Here is a 21,091-nt window from a genome sequence, read left to right as displayed (position 1 = left end):
CCAGCATATTTTGTGTTTTGGTGCTGGTTTGCTAGTGAACACCAGCTAAACCAGCACCAGCATTAGCACCAGCACCAAACCAGCATTAGCACCAGCTAAACCAGCATCAAACCAGCATTAGCACCAGCATCCCATGCTGGTCATACCAGCAAGACCAGCTTATGTTGTGTTTTGATGCTGGTATGCTGGTGACCACCAGCTAAACAGCATAGACCAGCATAATTCCCATGCTGGTTTAATGCTGTTTTTTTTTAGCAGGGAAAGGTAACCATCCTCACCTGTAATCTGTTCGCTTGTAAGTAGTGTGTGTGTATAAAAGGTTAATGAGTATCCAGACCCTTGCAGACTCCATTGCTGCACTGATGTTTCTAGATTCTGAGTCATGGGGAAAGCAAAAGAATTGTCAGAGGATCTGCTGGAAAATGTAGTTGAATTGTATAAAACCGGAAAGGGATATAAAAAGATATCAAGGAATTGATAATGCCAACCAATTCCAATTTTCCCAAAATGGTGATGCAATATGAAAACTACACTCTTAGAGCTTTCCAGTGATATATAGTTTGTCATGATTGTTTAGGTTTGGAACAGCGTATACCCTGGCATTTTAGAAAATGGCTCTCACTGTGTCATTCCTGTTGATAATAAATGAAATCTACCCTCTTAGAGCTTTCAAATGATATATAGTTTGTCATGATTGGATTAGAATTCACATGCAAAACACTGAAGTAAATGTAGGCGTTGCGCTGGCGGAACAGTGATTTCGCAGGATATAAATGTTTTGAGGCACACTCTCTTTATAATTGAATAAATTACTCTCTCTACATAATTTATTTTATAAATTTGAAGTGGAACATAAACAGAAAACATGGATGACCGACCGGTCTTCTTAAGGCTCGTACAGACTACATGACTTTTAAACGTCGGTCCAAACTGTGCAGTTCACATTACAGTAAAGCATCAAGTTAAACATCTTTACAAAGTGTTCTGGAGCCATAATATAAAAGTGCTGCATGTCGCTTAAGTAACTTGGTATACTTTTACCATACCTTCATGCTAACAGATAATAACGACATAATCTCACGCCATAATATAAAAAAACATTGTGTTAAAATTACAGTGTCTAAAACAACCCTACAAGCAGAGAAGTACAATTTATAGTCTATTCCTTAAAGTTTTCATCTCACGACGCAAGACTCTATGGGCGCCACCATTGATCTCCGACTTATTTTGCTGAAGTCGGGGTAGGTCGAACTCCCGCTAGTAAACCGGTAGGAGGTTCCACTTCGACACTTTTCCTAGTTGGAGGTAGGATAAGTCCTACATCCCACTGGTTTGGATGGGCTTTGGAACGCAGCATCAGACCTTTCCAAAAATATATAGTTGCGCTGTGATTTGTTGAGGGGATTTATTGCATTCTGCAAAAAAGAAGGAGTGGCGTTTATTGTGGTTTGGGAAAAAGGAAGAAAAGATGACAGAATAACACAGCGGATATTGTATTTCGTATAAAATTAAGAATTTACTTTTAAATACCGACCTGATACTTATTTTGGGGGTAACTCATTTTTTTTTAAATGGCGTTTATTGTGTTTTGTAACCAAACTCTTCATATATATATATATATATATATATATATATATATATATATATATATATATATATATATAGGCCTGCTGTATATATATATATATATATATATATATATATATATATATATATATATATATATATATATATATATATATTGATCTTATTCCATATGTTTTGTGTTTCTCCAGACAGTGCAACTCTGAAACTGATGGCTACACCACGTTGTTCATTGCCAGACATTATAGGGACTGCAGATATGCTAAAAAAGCGGAGAAGAAAAAGAAGATATGCCACTACTGGACTCCGCTGGAGAAAGTCTGATCTCACTTGGGGGTCTGCATTTTTTGATACACATTTACTCTGCCAATGCAATGTATTAGGGTATGTTTTTAAATCATCCAATGGTTCCTTACTAAGTGGACATCATGGGGTATTTGACCATCTTAACCCTGCTGTGAAAACCAGTTTAGACCATATGATGTTTGGTTTATGATTGCTGGTTTGCTCGCTGTTCTATCATAACATTCTGGTCAACCAGCCTTGTGTTACTGGCGATGCTGATTGACCAAGGAACTCTTGGTGATGAAGCTACATATGACTCCAGCTGGTGTCAGTTTATATCACCTCAGGTGTGATTGTAAGCAGCTGTTAACATACTGTATAAAATTTTATAATTATCATAATTAATGATTGTGGGTTACAATAAAGAAAATTAATCAAATCACATATATTTTTATACATTTTACAAAGTGTGCAGACATTTTGCATTTACATATTATTTATACACAATTTATTTCAAATACAGTGTAATAGACTTTAGCATTTAAAGGCACAGTATGTACCATAAATAGAATATCTATATATTTTTAAGAAATATGGCTGGAGTAGGAGTGTGATATAAATCTTTATCATCACGGCTGTGATTAGGCCAGAGGCACGAGGCCGCAGGCAGAGTAGAGGAGGCAATCACAGCCATGATGATACAGAAGTATATCACACGACTTTTTTTGTTTTTTTTTTTTTTTTTTTTTTTTTTTATTGTGCTTTAAACAAGAATACAACAACTCGTAGAGGTAACAGCATAAAAAACTCAAAGACAAACAACAACAGGGGATACACAGTAATTGCAAGGAGTGGAAAAAAAAAAGTTATAATACATACATACAATTTTAGAGGACAAGAAATTTAGATATGTTTGTGGACAATTTCAAAGCATGACAGTTCTTCAGTAGTTTCAGTGAAGAGTGAAATAGTTTAAATTCACTCATAAAGTGTTGAAAACATGGGTGAGAATTTCTCCATTTGCAACAATGGATATGATATTTACCAAAAAGAAGAACAATGTTTACAACGTCTGATAATGGATTCTTTAAACCATCAACATAATATAAAATGTGGTATATGTTAAACACAGGGATGTTTGGCATTTTTGAAATCAGCCAATTTCTGACATCATTCCAAAACTGGTTTGAAATGGGACAGGTGAAAAACAAATGATCCAAAGATTCATCAGAAAAATCACAAAAGACACATCCCGCCTTGTCAAATTTAAAACGCTTATGAAGAAAAGTGGAGACTGGGTAGATCTTGTGACAAATTTTAAAGTGTGTTTCTTTGACCTTAGGTGGAATTGGCCATTTAACATACTTCGAAAAAGACTTTTTCAACAGATCCACAAACTCTAGAGATACAAAGTTCCTTTTATAGTCGTGATACAGTATATCACACGACTGCAAGAGCAATATTGCTTTTATACAACAGTTGGACGGCACAAGTTTGAAAAAAGAAAAATAGAAAACAACAACAACTTAGTTATTTTAAAAGCCTCTTCGTTGGGGAACTACTTTCTTCTTCCCCAGATTTAAAGCTCTGTTTTGAATGTCATAGTAACCCAATAGACAAAATAGCCGTTTGTCATTTTAACCATTTCTTGGTCACAAAGTGTAGTTTTATGATACTTTAGGCGAAAACATATATGTATAATATTCAAATCTGCAGTCGACAAGTAAAGATAGCGCCTATTTGAACATTTGTTTAGAAAGATTCAGACATGAGATCCAGACGCAGCCAGCTGGCATCAGTGTTTGCTCACCCCACTGACCAGAGCCTGATCTTGGACACTTATAATTTCCTGCTGGCTCTGATGGTTCAGTGTTTGAAGTCAAAAATTAGATTTTATTTGTTTTGGGTTGATCAAACCAGCAGTATTTGGTCACATGAATCTATTACTTGATTCTTTTATTTATATTTAGTGTATTTTGTGTCGTTATTGTTTTGGCACAAGGTAAAAGGTAATTAAACTATATTTATTTACTATTGTGTCCTGGTCATGACTAGCCTGGCTCTGCCCTCCTACGTGCTTTCGCTTAATTTTCATTTCGCTTCAGTACAACGTCTGGGACTCCTCTGTAGAGTTTCGTTTTCTCCAGCAAAAATCTGCAGGTCCAATCAGCGAACAGAGGGGGGTGGCTAAGAACGATGACGTTGAGGTCGTGTGCCAGACTGAGTGACATATGTCACGACCAAATGTTAGCGATTGGTTATGGCAGATTCAGAGTGACTCTGGGCAGATCCAATAGTTTTAAACTTCAACAGAGGACCCTCCTTAAGTAACGCTTTGCAATGGAGCGTAGCCAGACTCTCTGTACAAATGAAATTAATGTACGAGAGTCTGGTTGGACCAGGCTAGGTCATGACAGGAATCTGATCCAATAGGGTCTAGTTCGGGTAACCTACCAGAGGATCACAGATTAATATGTTAATGGGGATCGACCTAGTGTAACTATTAAAGTACATGGGCAGCAGCAGCAGTGTTACTTTAACCCCACTGTGGCAAATACAGAGTTCTACTCTCGAAAGGCTGTTAGGGACAAGTCGCAGGCAAGTATAGGGAGACCCTTGAAGGGGGAAAGCTACTGCCCTCCACGCTTGAGGACCTGCTGCCCTTCGTGGAGTAACCTAGCAAAGAATACAATATGGAAACACAACACAATTCAAAAGATGCTGGCACGGTCATCGCCCAGTTGAAAAAAGAACCGCGGTGGTAGGTCGGCCACTTTGCCTGCCACTGGTTACATCAAATCAGTGAAGAGTGGCAACATCAAGCAGTTCAACGCTAGAACCCTAAACAACACCATCTGCAGCGAAACAGGTGAGTTGATCAAGTTGATTGAATCATAGCTGGCTGCGAGAAACATCACATCGACCTCGTAGCACTTCAAGAGCACCGACTCTGAACACCCGACTCGGTGGGCTATAAAAAAATACAGCAGCTGGACGATGGCACATGCAGATTCATCGGAAAGCCACAGATCAGCCTGGCTATATAACACCAAAATCACTCATATCATCTTTTCACCACTGTTACGTGCTCCGAGGATTCTGTTTTCTTGTTGTTGTTTTTGTTTCTATTCTTTCTGCTAGTATCTCTTAGGGCGGTGCTGCTGGTTGCCTATCATCGTAATGATGTACACCTGGAGGAGCGTCATTACTTAAAGGTCGGACGTAGACCGGAAACGGAGGGGGGAAGCGGAGAGAGAGAAAGATCTTTGTTTGTTTTCATTTGTATTGGTTCGCTATTTCTTTGGGTTATGTAGAACTAAAATTATACGTTTTTCATATTGTTTTATTGCCGGCCTGGGAGTAAGGAACAGGAAAGCATGTCACGTGACTTCCATTTATGCAACACCTAGGAAGCACGTTGTTAGTACATCAGGTAAGAAGCGGGTGCTGTTGTTGTATGTTTTGTTTTTATGTCAGTGTAGTTTAGGTAGGGCGTGTTGAGCGCTGTTGATTTTGTTTACTTCTTTTATTTTATTGTTGTAGCAGTTTAGTGGGTGTGGGATTGAAGTTAGAGTATGGGTTTTGTTTTTGTTTATTTCTTTGATTTAGCCCCGCTCTGATTCCTACTCCCTGGGTCTGGTTTTTATGTCTCTCTCCTTTATGCACGTTGGTGTAATGAATAAATGCATTCATTTACCTATCAGTCCCAGTTTGTCCTCATGTCCTTTTGCACCAGCAACTTAAACATGCTAATAGGATTAAGTGATCCGGGAGTTAAATAACTGTATTTTATGTTGTCCCTCATGCCCTTATCCATTTTTTTAGGGACGTAACATACATTTTGGGGGCTCGTCTATTCTTTAAAACCTAGCGTGGTTAGGGTGCTGGTTCAATTAGTTATAGGTCATATTAGAGAAGGAGTGCAGGTAAAAGGAGTTAGGGATGATGTAGTTTTCTTCTTATAGATGTTGTCGGTAGTCTATGGTGTGTTTGTAAATGACATCGTATGCGCAAAAGTTCATTGAGAATCCTTCGTTCGAGACGTTTGAAAAGTGTCGGAAAAAGGAGTTGATTGTTATAGCTAACCACTTCCGAATTTCTGTTAAGCAAAAATCAGTAAAACAGGAAATTAAGCAAGTGTTGTTGCATCGATTAGTGGAAATGGATATTTTGGTTTTATCAGAAGTGGAAAGACGAGCAGATCAGATCGCCGAAGCTGCGCAAAATTATGATAGTTCAGAGGCGGAGGAGGAAGTTGTGAAACGGTCTGGGACGGAGACGGAGGTCGAAGCCCGAGTAGTTTTATCACCCTATGAGCCATTCTCTCCGCCTGCGCCGGGATCGACTGGAGATTCGAAACTGAAAGTTCGTCTCGCTCGGCTTCGTATGGAAGCGGAGGAGAAAGCGCAAGCACGCCAGGGCGAACTTGATCTGCGTCTAAAAATTCGTAAATTGGAGATAGATGCTGAGAAAGAGGTGAATTTGCGTCGGTTAGAGATGGAGGAGAGGAAGCTCCCCTCGGTCACTGCTGGCTCGGTCACCTCTAGTTCAGTAAGTAATGACACGGCAGTTCGAGGTACGGCCTCGACTGCATTTGATGTGACTAAGAATCTTCCCTTAGTGCCTTTGTTCAGGGAGTCGGAAGTGGATAGCTATTTTGGAGTTTTTGAGCGAATAGCAGTTTCTTTAAGATGGCCAGAAGATGTATGGGCATTATTGTTGCAGTGTCGGCTGACAGGAAAGGCTTTGGAAGTTTTTTCCGCACTTTCGTTAGCGGATAGTTTAAATTATGAGACTGTTAAAACAGCTATCCTGCGTTCGTTCGAGTTGGTCCCGGAGGCTTACCGACAGAAATTTAGAAATCACAGGAAAAATATGAATCAAACATTTGTTGAATTCACTCGCGAGAAAGCGGTGTTATTCGATAAATGGTGTGTTTCAAGTAAAGTAACTGATTTTTCTTCTCTCCGAGAACTAATGCTACTTGAGGATTTTAAGAAATGCTTGCCGGAATGCATTGTTCTGTATTTAAATGAGCAAAAAGTCACTGATCTTGCCACGGCAGCAGTGCGTGCTGATGAGTTTGCGCTCACACATAAGAATGTGTTTTGTAATGCGCGTACAGAGAGAAACACGACCGTTATTGCTCAGCCTCCGGTGTTTCAGGGGAAATCTACTAATGAACAGGCGAAAATGGCTAGTGAACAATCAAAGGAAAGACGCGAATGCTATTATTGCCACAAAATCGGTCACGTAATTGCAGATTGTTTAGTGCTGAAACGCAAGCAGTAGGGTTCGCCACAGCAAAAGCCTGTTGCTTTTGTGAATACGGTTTCCGAAAATTCGACCGAGCTAATACCTGATGCTATATACAAACCTTTCTTATTGAGAGGATTTGTATCATTTACTGGCGAGCTGGAGGAGCAGGTGGAAATACTGATTTTGCGTGATACCGGAGCTGCTTACTCATTTATATGCGCTAATGCGTTGCCATTTTCTGACCAGTCACATTGGGATCTAGTATATTAGTTCAAGGGTTTAGTATGGAGGTTGTGAAGGTACCTTTACATCGTATACATGTGAAGTCTGATTTAGTTACTGGATTTGTCAATGTGGGGGTGCGTTCTGCACTTCCAGTTGCAGGGGTGTAATTTATTTTAGGAAATTACCTGGCTGGAGGGAAAGTCTTACCTGCACTAGAAGTAGTTGATAATCCGATACTGACTCCGGAATCAGACGAGTTAGCCCGGACATACCCTGAACTTTTCTCTACCTGCGTTCTCCCTCGTGCGCAGGTTAAAAAGGAAAGTGAGGAGGTTGTGTTAAAGGATACTTTTTTGTGTGTAACTGATGACACTAGAGCTACTACGCAGAGTGATCTGGTTGGTAAAGATTCGGAGGCAAGTAAGGTTAGTACTCTTTTGCCCATATCAGTTACCCGTGAGAAAATTGTGGAAGCTCAAAGAACGGATGAAACTTTGTCTAAGTGTTTCATTGCAGCAAGGGAAGGTAAAAACAAGGGTGCTTCGTATGCTATAGATAATGAGCTGCTGGTGCGTAAATGGCACCCGACCCCCACTGCGAGTGAAGAGGGTGCGTCTGTATATCAGGTGGTGATTCCTGCTGCCTACCGCCCTCACGTACTCTCCCTGGCTCATGATTACGTTTTATCTGGACATTTAGGAGTTACTAAAACGTATGACCGCATTTTACTACACTTTTTCTGGCCCGGACTTAAGAAGGATGTGGCAAATTTTTGTCGCACCTGTCACACCTGTCAATATATGGGAAAGCCAAATCAGGTTATTCCCCCGGCTCCGCTCGTGCCGATCCCAGCATTGGGTGAGCCGTTTGAGAGTGTTATTGTTGATTGTGTAGGACCCCTCCCTAAGACAAAATCAGGTAATCAATTTGTTCTCACGATTATGTGTTCTGCTACTCGTTATCCAGAGGCCATACCTCTACGTACGATTACTGCTAAAGCTGTAATTAAGTCCCTTATTAAATTCTTTTCAACTTTTGGATTGCCGAAATTTGTACAAACGTACCAGGGAACGAATTTCCTTTCTAAATTATTTAGACAGGTATTGAGTTCGCTCAATATAAAACATCGTGTGTCAAGTCCATATCATCCTGAGAGCCAGGGAGCCCTCGAAAGATTTCATCAAACTCTGAAATCGATGCTGAAAAAGTATTGTGTGGAGACGGGTAATGAGTGGGACAAGGGGATTCCTTTCGTTTTATTCGCTATTCGGGAGACTGTACAAGAGTCATTACGCTTTAGTCCAGCTGATCTGGTCTTCGGACATTATGTTAGAGGACCATTAAAGGTGCTTAAGGAACAAATGCTAGGCATTAGTTGTGATTTGAGTCCGAAGGTTAATGTGCTGGATTATGTTTGTAGACTTCGTGAACGGGTGCAGAACGCCTGTGACTTGGCTAAAGATTTTTTATCTCAGGCTCAGAGTGATATGAAGAAACGATTTGATAAAAAAACAGTTCTTCGTTCATTTTCTGTTGGAGATAAGGTATTAGTGCTGTTACCTATATAAGGGTCTGCATTGTCAGCACGCTTTGCTGGACCATATGAAATCGTGGGTAAAAAGAGTGAAACTGATTATGTGATCAAAACACCAGACAGGAAGCGACAGCGGAGAGTCTGTCATATTAACATGCTGAAAACGTATCATTCTAGAGATGACGTGCTGGTAAAAACTAGGGAGGAGATTGCAGGGCCCGCGATCTCTCCGGTGGCTGTGAATTGTCACGTAGGAGTGTCATCTACTGGTATAATGATTGATGAGGATGGTTTGACGTTACGCAGTGATCTATTGCCATGCGCGCGCTTGTCAAACTCTGAGGTACTGAGTGATCTTTCAAACTTTCTTGTCGGGCTAAATGAGTCACAGAAAAAAGACGTGATCGCTCTTATTCATGGTTTTCCCGCGATTTGTGGTGACGTTCCTACACAAACTCGAGTGCTGTACCATGACATTAATGTGAAGGACGCGCACCCTATTAAGCAGCATCCATACAGAATGAATGCCACTAAAAGATCTTTAATGAGAGAAGAAGTTGATTATTTGGTAAAAGAAGGTCTCGCTGAACCTAGTAGTAGCCCGTGGAGTTCTCCGTGCCTACTGGTCCCGAAGTCAGATGGAAGTTATCGATTCTTCACAGATTATCGTAGGCTTAATGCTGTAACAGTACCAGATTGTTTCCCTTTACCACGTATGGAGGATTGTATCGACAATTTAGGTTCAGCCACCTTTGTTAGTAAATTAGATCTGCTGAAGGGGTATTGGCAGGTGCCCTTAACCCCTTGCGCTTCAGAGATCTCTGCCTTCGTTACACCTGACTCGTTTATACAATACCGGGTCATGGCATTCGGATTAAGGATACTCCAGCCACCTTCCAAAGATTAGTGAATACTGTACTTGCCGGTGTTTCGAACTGTAGTGCTTATTTGGATGATTTGGTGGTGTATTCTACGTGTTGGTCTGAACATTTGTCTTTGTTGGGAACAGTTTTTCAACCTCTTGAGGAAGCTTCATTAACATTAAATCTGGCCAAGTGTGAAATTGGCAAGGCTATGATCACATATTTGGGGAAGCAGGTAGGACAGGGTCAATTTCGTCCAGTGGAAGCTAAAATTTTAGCCATTCGTGAGTTCCCAGCGCCATCAACCAGACGTGAATTGCGGCGTTTTCTCGGGATGGCAGGATATTACAGAAATTTCTGTAAAAATTTCTCCACGGTAGCTCGTCCTTTGACGGATCTGCTTAGTCCCTCAAAGTCTTTTGGTTGGACTTCAGAAAGTCAACAAGCTTTTGAGAATATTAAGGCATTATTGTGTAGTACGCCGGTGTTATCTGCGCCTGATTTTGCATTGCCGTTTAAGCTCGAAGTTGATGCGAGTGCGTATGGTACGGGGGCAGTGCTTCTTCAAGAGGATGCAGATGGAGTTGACCATCCGATTTGTTATTTTTCTAAGAAATTTAATAAGCACCAAGTCAATTACTCAACCATCGAAAAGGAGGCGTTAGCGTTGCTATTGGCACTCCAGAATTTTGAAGTGTATGTTGGCTCTACAGCATGTCCAGTGATTGTCTATACAGATCATAATCCCTTAACCTTCTTGTGCCGAATGTATAATCAGAACCAAAGGTTAATGAGGTGGGCCTTGATTGTCCAAAATTATAACATCGAAATTCGACATAAGAAAGGTTCTGATAACGTAATAGCTGATGCGAATAACAGTATTTTATGTTGTGTTCCCTCATGCCCTTATCCATTTTTTTTAGGGACGTAACAACCACTAAATCAGAGCGTATAATTGCCATGCATTTAGAACGCAATCCTAAAATATGATTTGTGTCCACATATGTCCCGACGGAGACATCAGATTCTTCAGCAAAAGACACGTTCTATGACAAACTTGACGAGCTGATAAAGTCAATTCTGCCACACAATTCTTGCTAGTGACTTTAATGCAAGATTTGGTAGGGACAGTCAAGACACCAATCCTAGAGTTGTAGGCAACCTCGAACGACAATGGTCAAAGACTTATCAGCATGTGCAAGTTTTTAAGTCCGCGCCCAGTGAACTCATGTTTCCAAAAAAAGACAGACGAGACTGCGCACATATAAGAGCCTAAAAGGAGATTTTGCTCAACTAGACCACATTGTCTTTAACACCAAGTGGTGAAAGTCAGTCAAAAACTGTTGCACTTACAACACCTGCACCATTGGATCAGACCACAAGATGGTGAGTGCCAAATTCAAACTGGCGCTGAGAACAGTAAGAAGCTTATCCATCTCCAGGTGCACCTTTCAGAATGACAAGCTGAAAAGAAGCAAACATCCAAGTGTCACGGTGGATCCGTGTCATGTTTTGTGTCTGTTCCTTTTGTTGTCACCTGGACATTGTTAATTATCACCTGATTCATTCCGCCTGTGTGTCATTCTGTGTTTATTTATACCTGTGTTTGTGTCACACTCATCACCGGATCATTGTCGTTTCTACCATGTTTGTTCCAGTTAACGTTTATCTGTTCCTGTGTTTTACGTACCTGCCATGTTTTGATTCTCGTGTTTTATTTCTGGTTTATTTATTAAATGTTATTTATTCACACAAACTCTGCAATTGCGTCCTCACTCCTGTATCCAGTCATGACATCAAGTGAATTTCGACCTGGAACTTTGCAATTCGCCGATCTTCTTGATGAGTCGAGTTAAACTGAAAACACCCAGGACCTAATACAGAAAAAAGCAGACACACCCAACACTGCGCTAGTAGCAGTGAGTGAAAAGATCTTGGGCAAAAGACTGGAGTCAAAACAGCCGAGCTGGGTCAGCAGTTCAACGTTGCATCTCATCACAGAAGATGAAGTGGCGAAGGATGGTTTTAAGCGCAATCAAAAAAGAGAAAAGAGAGATCAGTGGAGAAACAAGCAGTCGAGTGTCAAGATAGCTTTTGAAACTGACAAAGGGGCTTATTTCAACACTCAACTAGAAGCTCTCGAACTGGCAATTCAAAAACACAAGCATTGCAAAATGTGGACTCTAATCGACAAAATCTCAGCAAAATTCTGCAGCAAGCAAAGTCCAAATGCTTGATGGCTCTTAACCAAACTGAAAGACTGAGCCCCTCAGCGATTGGGGCAAGAACTTCTGCAAACTCTTCAACAACAAGAGCGCAAAGGTAGAAACGGTCAACTTTCCAGAACCAATCCCCGACATCCATATTTCAACAACGAGTCCAACATGAGAGGAAGTTGTGAGAGCGATTCAACAGATTAAGCCGAACAAGTCGCCAGGACCCGATTATGCAATGACTGCAGAAGTCCTCAAAGACGGTGGAGAATTCATAGTAAATGAATTGCACAAATTCTGCAAACTTGTTTTTAGTGTGTGCACAGCAGATCCACATCCTGTGATGAGTCATTGAAGGAGCAAGAGCACAACTATTACTGTTGTACATTATGTTCATCGATTTTTAAGAAGGCTTTTGACTCGATAGATAGACCTATGATGTTCGCAATCTTGAGAAACTACGGCATCCCACAAAAGATTGTTGATGGTATCTAAGTCTTCTACGATGGATCGGCAAGCCAGGTGCCATGGCAGCTTTCCGAGCCATTCATTGTCACAATCGGAGTATTACAAGGTGATCATCAAGTTCGGTTCCTATTCATCACAGTAAGAGATTACGTCTCCAGGCTATCTGCTGGAAACTTCGGGTACCTTACACACAAAGGTCCTCTGCCCAGGAGTAATACGAGACCACAAAGCAGTACAGCAATAGCCAAAGAATCTAGAGTCGAAAGCAAGCTTAATGATTTAGCATTTGCCAACAATATTTGACTCCTGGAAATTGATCTCACTAGGTCACAACAACAGTTCACCCAACTACATCAAAAAGCTACGTATAAATCTATCATCTACTTATAAATGTAAAGGATGTTGAAATTGTCGACGAATTCAAGTATCTTGGATCATACATCATATCTACGGAGAAAGACGTCAAAAATTGTATCTCTCTTACCAACTTAAAGAAGCTGCTTACCGCACCACAACCCAAGCCAGTGATGGAATTCAGGACTCGGATCTTTAATGCAACTTGTCTATCTGTGTTGCTTTATGACTGCGAGACATGGGTTCTAACGAAAGCTTAAGAGGAAGAACTGGATGTGTTTGCGAGAAAGTGCTATCAAACCAAGCTGATACCCATATGACAAGCAAGGAACTCTACAGACTGACCTGAAAGAGAGCAAACCAGCCCATATCTATATGCCATCTATCACTTAGAAGTCAGTGATAAGAACAAGCGAGAAGCTCCTCGCTTAACTTTCAGACTCAAAGGTCGGAGCTATATTGACGAATACAACCAAAGTCAAAAAGCCTGGAATCAAATAGCTCTCCCCGGAATGAAGAGCAGTCAGTCACTCACCCATGTCGACAGGGAAGAGGAAACAAAAGGAATCATCAGCATCGCCAAGAATAGAAAACTGTAGAAACATTGTCAAGCTCCATACAGTACCAGGGGACCTGACCAATGATGATGATAATAATGATGACATTCTGATTTTCCATTTAATCTTAATGCACTACGAGCACTCACTTTATTACTTTGTGCTAGTCAGTACTACATTAAAAAGAATAATGAAGTGTTTTATATTGTAACCAGTTTTTTTCTTTTTTTAATAAGTCAGGGAGATGTTTCTGCGTGCTGCTTATAAATATCAGTTGTGATATATCTCACAACATGTTTTAATAGTCATGTCACACGAAAATAAGTCATCAAGTGTCCCAATGTATAGTGAGCCAGTAACCTTACCTGCAGTTCCAAACAGAGTTTTTCCATCCTTAAGGGCACTTCAGGAAGGGCACCCATGTAAACAGATGCTTCAGATAAAGATAAAATTATTGTTTTCACTGCTTTATTCGCCATGTGTATTTTAAAGTTTCAATGAAATTAAAACGAAAAACTGTAATTCGTTGTTGAATATTGTGGTTTTTTGAACAAATTACTTATCTATGAGCTTCATAATTTTCAAAAATTCATGTGCCCTTTTTTTAAAATTTCATCCCCTCTTTAAAACAATCTATTTTTTCTTTCATATAAGTATGGCAGGTGGGCATGGTCCGGGAAAAGATCACAGTGATTAGCAATTACCAACATGACCCAACTTCAAACAATCCAATCGAGTGTATGGCTCAAGTGTTTAATGAAGCCTCCCTTACATATTCTAAAATAACCAGTAGGTGGCAGAATGTTACATAAACAGTTAAGCGGTTTATCAATGTTATGTTATCTGTAGAATATCGAATATGGGCTTTTAGCTAATCAGATTTGAGAACCAAAGAACTGTTGTGTGTGTGTGTACCTGGTAATTATCACGTTGTGGGGACCAATTGTCCCCATAAAGATAGGAATAACAGTGTTTTTGTGACCTTGTGGGGACATTTTGATGTCCCCATGAGGAAACATGCTTATAAATCAAACAGAATGATGTTTTTTGAAAATGTGAAGTAGCAGAAAGTTTTGTGTGATGGTTGGGGTTAGGGAATGGGGTAGGTTAGGGGAATAGAATATACAGTTTGTATGGTATAAAATGCATTACGTCTATGGAATGTCCCCACAAAACATGGAAACCAGAATGTGTGTGTGTGTGTGTGTGTGTGCGTGTGTGTGTGTGTGTGTATGTGTGTGTGTGTGTGTGTGTGTGTGTGTGTGTGTGTGTGTGTGTGTGTGTGTGTGTGTGTGTGCATGCGTGTGTGTGTGTGTGCGTGCATGTCTTTCCATAATGTTGACCAAGTTTAAAAGTTCACTGCATACATCTATCAAAAATAGGAGTTCCTGTAGGGCACATGTAATAAAGGTTGCAGTGAATATTCAGGTAGATGCAAACAATGCATGTAGCAAGTTGCATATATATATATATATTACTCAGTATGTTCCTCAAACTGATCTCTTTTATCTCTTTCTTTTCCTAGCATTCAAAATTACCCATCCTTCCAACCAATTCTTAAACCTCATGAAGTAGATGATATAATAAGGTATGCTTTTAAAGTCTGGAGTGATGTTACCAACCTCAAGTTTCACGTAAGCCAGCAGGACAAACCAGATATCAAGATTTCTTTTGCTCGCTCACTCCATGATGATGGATACCCGTTTGATGGGAGGGGAGGGACACTTGCTCATGCCTTCTTCCCAGGAGAGTCTGATGTTGCTGGTGATACACATTTTGATGATGAAGAGAGCTGGACCTACATAGGCAACTACTATATTAATATTTGAACACTGAGTGAACCATAGATAAACAAATGACCCATAAAAATTGCACTGATATTCTTTAACTTTAACGTGGTTTAAAAATTGATGATTGCAAATTTCCTTTCTATCTCATTTTGTAATGTACTTTTTAGGCATTTAGTAAGATGTTTTCTCTATAACACATTTTTTGGGTACTGTAAAAAGTGTCAAAATCAGGAAAATGTGCTGTGTTCGTTGTTATCAAAAACTCAAGTGACTAATTGTTTCAATGTTTTTAGACAAGAGTGGCACTGATTTATTTGCAGTGGCTGTGCATGAATTTGGTCATGCTTTGGGCCTCTCTCATTCTTCCACTCACCCTTCTATCATGCAACCATACTATCAGGGTGATGTTGGAGATATGGCAAAATACACTCTTCCAGAGGATGATCGTTTAGCAATTCAATCAATCTATGGTAGGAGCATACAATATTCACAACTTTGGTTAGCTTAGCTACTTGCTCTAAACGCTCTATTTTATATAGTATGCATTAGGGGTGGCACGGTTCACAAAGCCCACGATTCGGTTCGTATCACGATTTTCGGTTCTGTACAGTTCTTGTTGTTTTTCTTTTCTTTTAATCATTAAAACTCCAGAAATTCACTTCAGCGTATGATATATAGCTTAATTATCCACAATTTAGGATATAGTATTAACAAAATTGTTATATTATGTAATCATGCACAAACTGAATTTGACTTGACTTTAAGCACATTATTGGGACCATCTCTAAGGAAAGCTAGGTGAGATTTTGATACAGCAACAGAGAAGAAATGATGACTTTTAATTTACTTGGCAAAAAAAGGAGAATGTGTATTGCTATTTCTACAGGAACTTATGTGCCTTTGAGCACACAAGGATTTGACTTGAAGCACATAAAGATAAACTGAAGAATTAACTTGCATTAATCAAACTGCCAACTTCAGTGTAGCTTTAAGCCTTGTACTCAACGCGTCCACACGAGCGTGACGGTGTGTGCGGCAAAAATTAAGTCAACGTGGAGTGGGCGGTAGTGCGCGTTGAGTGTGCGAGACCCCATTTTGCTTGGCTGTGTGAACGTCAAATTTTGTAACTTTGCATGTGGCTCCGCAACCCAAGAAGCACGAGTTCCAGGTGAATCTAGCCTAGGATGACGTCTCATCACGTCGGCACCCAGTCTGTGCGTTGAGTATAAACACCTCCCCATATGGACGAGGTGCGCATGCAGCCAGCGGAATACGAAAGTATACGAAAGTATACAAGGCTTCAAGTAACATTGCACATGCGTTGAACCGTATATCACACACATGCTCCTAACCGAGGCAAGCGAACCGACCGGTTCGGGTGTTTTTTCATGTCCCGTGCCACTCCTAGTATGCATATAAGCTTTTTATTAAAACTCATCAAATGTACTTAAACCCTGTTATTTCTTTTGTGAAACAAGCAATGTGAAATTTTGACACCCATTGTTTCTAGTGATCAGCTTTTACTTTGTGTTCTAAAAAAAATGTTGTATGAGTTTCTTTATTATGATGCTTTTTGGAGCACAATGGACTGATAGTAAAAAATAAGCTCTTTGAAGATTCTTAAAAAAAATCTATTTTTTACTTCTTAGTTAAAAGATAAAGTGGCAAGAGAAAGTATGTGAACCCCTAGGAATAAACTGGTTTTCTACAATGATTTGCCATAAAGTGATCTGATCCTCATCACAACAATAGACAAACACAATGTGCATAAGCTGATAACACACAAATAATTTTAGTTTCTTGTGTATTTTTTGAAACCACCCATTAAACATTCACAGTGCTGGAGGATTTAATAGTTTGTTGAACCTTCTTTGGCAGCAGTTACTTTCAGTAACCTTCTTTTAGGTCTGGAATTTGACAAGGCCACTCCAAATGGCACATTTTGTTTTTCTTAAGCCAATCTGTGGTGGATTTACTACAATGCTTAAGGTCATTGTCCTGCTTCATCAACCAACTTCTACTGAGCTTCAACTGGCAGACAGCCACCCTGACATTATCATGTAGGAAATTTTGTTAAACTTGGGAATTCATTTTTCTCCTCAATGATGGCAAATGTTCCAGGCCATGAGGCAGCAAAGCATGCCCAAATCATAATGTTCCCTCCACCATACTTCACTGTTGGGATGATGTTTACTGATGGTAATCTGTGCACTTTTTGTGCCATATAGCATTTTTCCCAAACAATTCAACTTTTGTTTCATCAGTCCATAAAATAATATCCCAGTAGCACTGTGGTTTGCCAAGGTGCTCTTTTGCAAACTTCAGGCTCACAGCAATGTTTTTCGGGAGAGCAGTGGCTTCCTCTGTGGTGTTCTGCCATAGACACTGTGCCTGTTCGAAGACTTACGTATGGTAGACTCATGAACAGAGATGTGTGCTAGTTCCAATTATGTTTTCAAGCCTTTAGCACTTACTCATTGGTTCTTCTTTACTTTATTGTGTATTCTGTGTTGTGCCATTTTGGCTGTGCGCCCACTTCTAGGAAGGGTGGCTATAGTTTTAGTCTCCATTTATAGACATTTTGTCTAATTGTCGACTGATGGATGTCTAAACAGTTTGAGATTGTTTTGTATCCCTTTTAGCCTTTTGGAGTGCAACAACTCTTGATCGGATAACTTTAGAGAGGCATGGTTCATAAGAGCTGATGTTTCCTAAGGACAGCAATCCTAAAATGTTTGAGTGTCTTTTAATTGGACTCCAGTTTGCCAGTTTCTGACACAAATTAGCTTTCATTAAAGTGATTAGTCTGCTTACATTTTCTCCAGCACTGTGAATGTTTAATGGGTGTTTTCGAAAAGACATAAGAAACGTCTCGGTTACGGATGTAACCCTCGTTCCCTGAAGGAAGGGAACATAGACGTCACGTTGTGACCGACGAATTGGGAACTGCTCCGCGGGGACCTATCTACTTTGAGAAACTAACAAAATGCCAATGAACTTGGCATGCAGGTATTTGCATAAAGCTGCCACCGCCCCGCCAGGTACGTATATAAGCAGCAGGTGCATAATACTAAATCAGCTATCTTATTTGCTGAGAAAGCCGAGCATCAGTGCCCGGCCTGGTATCGGCAGTGGAACAGCAAACTGTGGTGACGTCTCTGTTCCCTACATTCAGGGAATGAGGGTTACATCCGTAACCGAGACATTCCCTTTCAGTTGGTCACTACAACATCACGTTGTGACCAACGAATTTGGAATCCCTTCCAAAATGCCACGGCAGCTTTTCAGTGACTGCAAGAGCCTTCTGACTCCACTGGAGAGACGAACAGAGGCTGAATGCAGAAGGCCGGTCACTCCTTGTTCCTTAACCCACAATAGTGAACAGCGAAACTGGAAAGTGACTTAGTGACTTAGTCTGGGCGGAGCTACGAGCTGACCTTCGATGTTCCCACTGGTTTGAAGAAAGAACCTGAGAGGAGACCAGCTCGATATGAACACTATAAAACCTGGTCAACGTATTAGGCGTCGCCCAGCCTGCAGCTCTATAAATGTCTGTTAGCAAGGAACCACGAGCCAATGCCCAAGATGATTTCACACTAATTGTATAGCAAGTATATCTTGCTTTTGGTATGCAAGGGCTATAGTATCCACAATCCAGTGGAACATCCTCTGCTAGGTGACAGCTTTCCCTTTCTGCTGACCACCATAACAGACAAAGAGCTGATCTCAGGTTCTAAAGCTTGGCATTCTGTCTATATACACACGTAGTGCACGAACAGGGCACAACAAAGCCATGGCTGAGTCTGCCTCCTCCAAAGGCAGCGCTTGCAAGCTCACCACCTGATCTCTGAAGGGAGTGGTGAAACTTTGGGCACGTAGCCGGGCTTCAGTCTCAATGTTACACTGGTTTCAGCAGGTCCGAACTGTAGACACGAATTGTCGATCGAAAATGCATGTAGATCCCTTATCCTCTTAACAAAAGCCAATGCGAGGAGCATTTAAGTTTTCATTATAAGAAACTTAATACTCACAGTATGCTGCGGCTCGAAGGGAACGTCCTGTAAGGCTTTCAGCACCACGGACAGATCCCAAGGAGGAATAGAGGGTGCCTCTAAGAAATCTAATGACCAGGTCGTGCTGACCCACATTTCTGCCATTTACGGGCAAGTGGTGGGGGCATATCGAAGCGATAACGATTTTAATAGTAGATGGTGACAGCCTGTTCTCCAAACAGTGCTGGAGATAAGAAAGCACAACACTGATTGGGCATTCTCAGGGGTTTTCACGTTGGGAAGAACATCAGACAATGAACAGATTCCATTTAAGTGCAGAAGCCTGTCTCGTAGACGGCGCTCGAGCTGCAGCAATAGTGTTAGATACTCGCTGGTGTAAAGCACTTGGAATCTCCACACATGGAGGTTCCAGATGTTGGGGCGTGGGTGCCCTAATGTGCACCCTTCTTGAGCAAGAAGATCCTTCCTCAGGGGAATCTTCCATGGAGGGGCTATCGCAAGGAGCATGAGTTCTGGAAACCAATTCCTGTTTGTCCAATATGGCGCAACTAATAGAATGCTCTCTTGTCTCCCTTAGTTTGCACAGTCTGCTAGTGAATAAAACAGGCGACAATGGGTTGTCTCTGGGGAAGCCAACAGATCTAATTTTGCTTTGCCAAAACGAGCACATCTGCCACTGTTGAGTGAGCCCAGGATGTGAATGGCATGAAAAGACCTCAGAAAGATGACAGGCGAGATGCGACAGGTGACAAGAGCGTAAACCGCCTTGGCGATTGATATACGCAATAATGGCAGTGTTGTCTGTGTGAACTAATATATCTTTGCCCCGAAACTCGTTGCTGAAACGAACAGGTGCAAGATATACAGCCCACATTTCTCGTTAGTTTATGTGCCAATGCAGCTGGGTTGTCATCCAGACCCCGAAGCCGCAAGCCCGTCATACCTGGCCCCCCACCCCATGTTGGAGGCATCTGTGCATACTATTGCATGCCTGGAAACCTGTCTCAGAGGCACACCGGCCCAGAGAAATGAACGGCCTTTCCACAGAGCGAATAGTTACTGCACCCTTCGCAGTACTATGCTTGGAAGCCGGCTGCTGTTCCCAGAAAATGACAACCGCCTCCGCAAATACGCCATGGCCATGCCCTCACAGATGGAGCATGAACCATCACGAAACGCTGCTTCAGCATGCTTGAGCCCCAGACACGAGATGTAGCGATCATGACCATCCCGGGGAGCCATGTATGCACCGTATCCAGAAACGCTTTCAAACTATGTGCCGCATGACCGTATATTTTGAAGATTTAATGCTTCTAAGTTACAATGACGTTTATGCAGCCTCACGTGCAAGGGAGGGGGTGTGCCGTGTGCGGCACAGTGTTCCTTATCAGATTAAAAGGACGCACCCAACCGTGACACGGACCAGTGGCTGTCTTCAAAAGACACAAATCTCAAACGTGCAACTCTTTTAGAGGAAATCACTCTTTCAGAGCTGAGTTTATGAAACACACAGGGGAGAGGCACGCACACACTCAATTCAAGTTCAAAACTGAGAAAATAAAAAGGTGGAAAACTGCGAATACGTCCGCTGTGGTGCTTAAGTCCAACCAACTTGAGTTTGAAGAGCTTCTCGTGAGCAGAGATCCTAGCTGAGGATCAAATCACATTTTATGACAAATCACTGTAGAAAACCAGTTTATTCCTAGAGGTTCACATACTTTCCTTGCCACTGTATTATCAATAATAAAATGTTGATAGACATGATTTATTAGTTGGTCTGGATATCTAAATCTTCTGGTTTTGGTTTGTTGTTTGACAGGAAGAAAGAGCATGTGGACACCTACCCCAAATAACCCTACATCACACCTGCCCAAACCACCAAACCCTCCTCAACCCAGAGTAACATCACAGTGAGTCATGTTTCCAATAACACATAGATAGACTGG

General features: G+C 41.1%; 1 protein-coding gene across 1 annotated transcript in view; it reads left to right on the top strand.

Moving 5' to 3' along the window:
* mmp25b (matrix metallopeptidase 25b) overlaps positions 1–21,091 on the top strand; it is a 57,845-nt gene that overhangs the window by 23,693 nt on the left and 13,061 nt on the right. Inside the window, exons 4-7 of the mRNA XM_055176203.2 lie at positions 1,776–1,920; positions 14,868–15,148; positions 15,426–15,602; positions 20,965–21,055. Coding sequence (XP_055032178.1) covers positions 1,776–1,920; positions 14,868–15,148; positions 15,426–15,602; positions 20,965–21,055 — 694 coding nt within the window. The remainder of the gene's footprint in view (positions 1–1,775; positions 1,921–14,867; positions 15,149–15,425; positions 15,603–20,964; positions 21,056–21,091) is intronic.

The sequence above is a fragment of the Misgurnus anguillicaudatus genome, chromosome 4, assembly GCF_027580225.2.
Source record: "Misgurnus anguillicaudatus chromosome 4, ASM2758022v2, whole genome shotgun sequence".
Lineage (NCBI taxonomy): Eukaryota > Metazoa > Chordata > Actinopteri > Cypriniformes > Cobitidae > Misgurnus > Misgurnus anguillicaudatus.
This window is presented reverse-complemented; position numbering and strand designations above follow the sequence as displayed.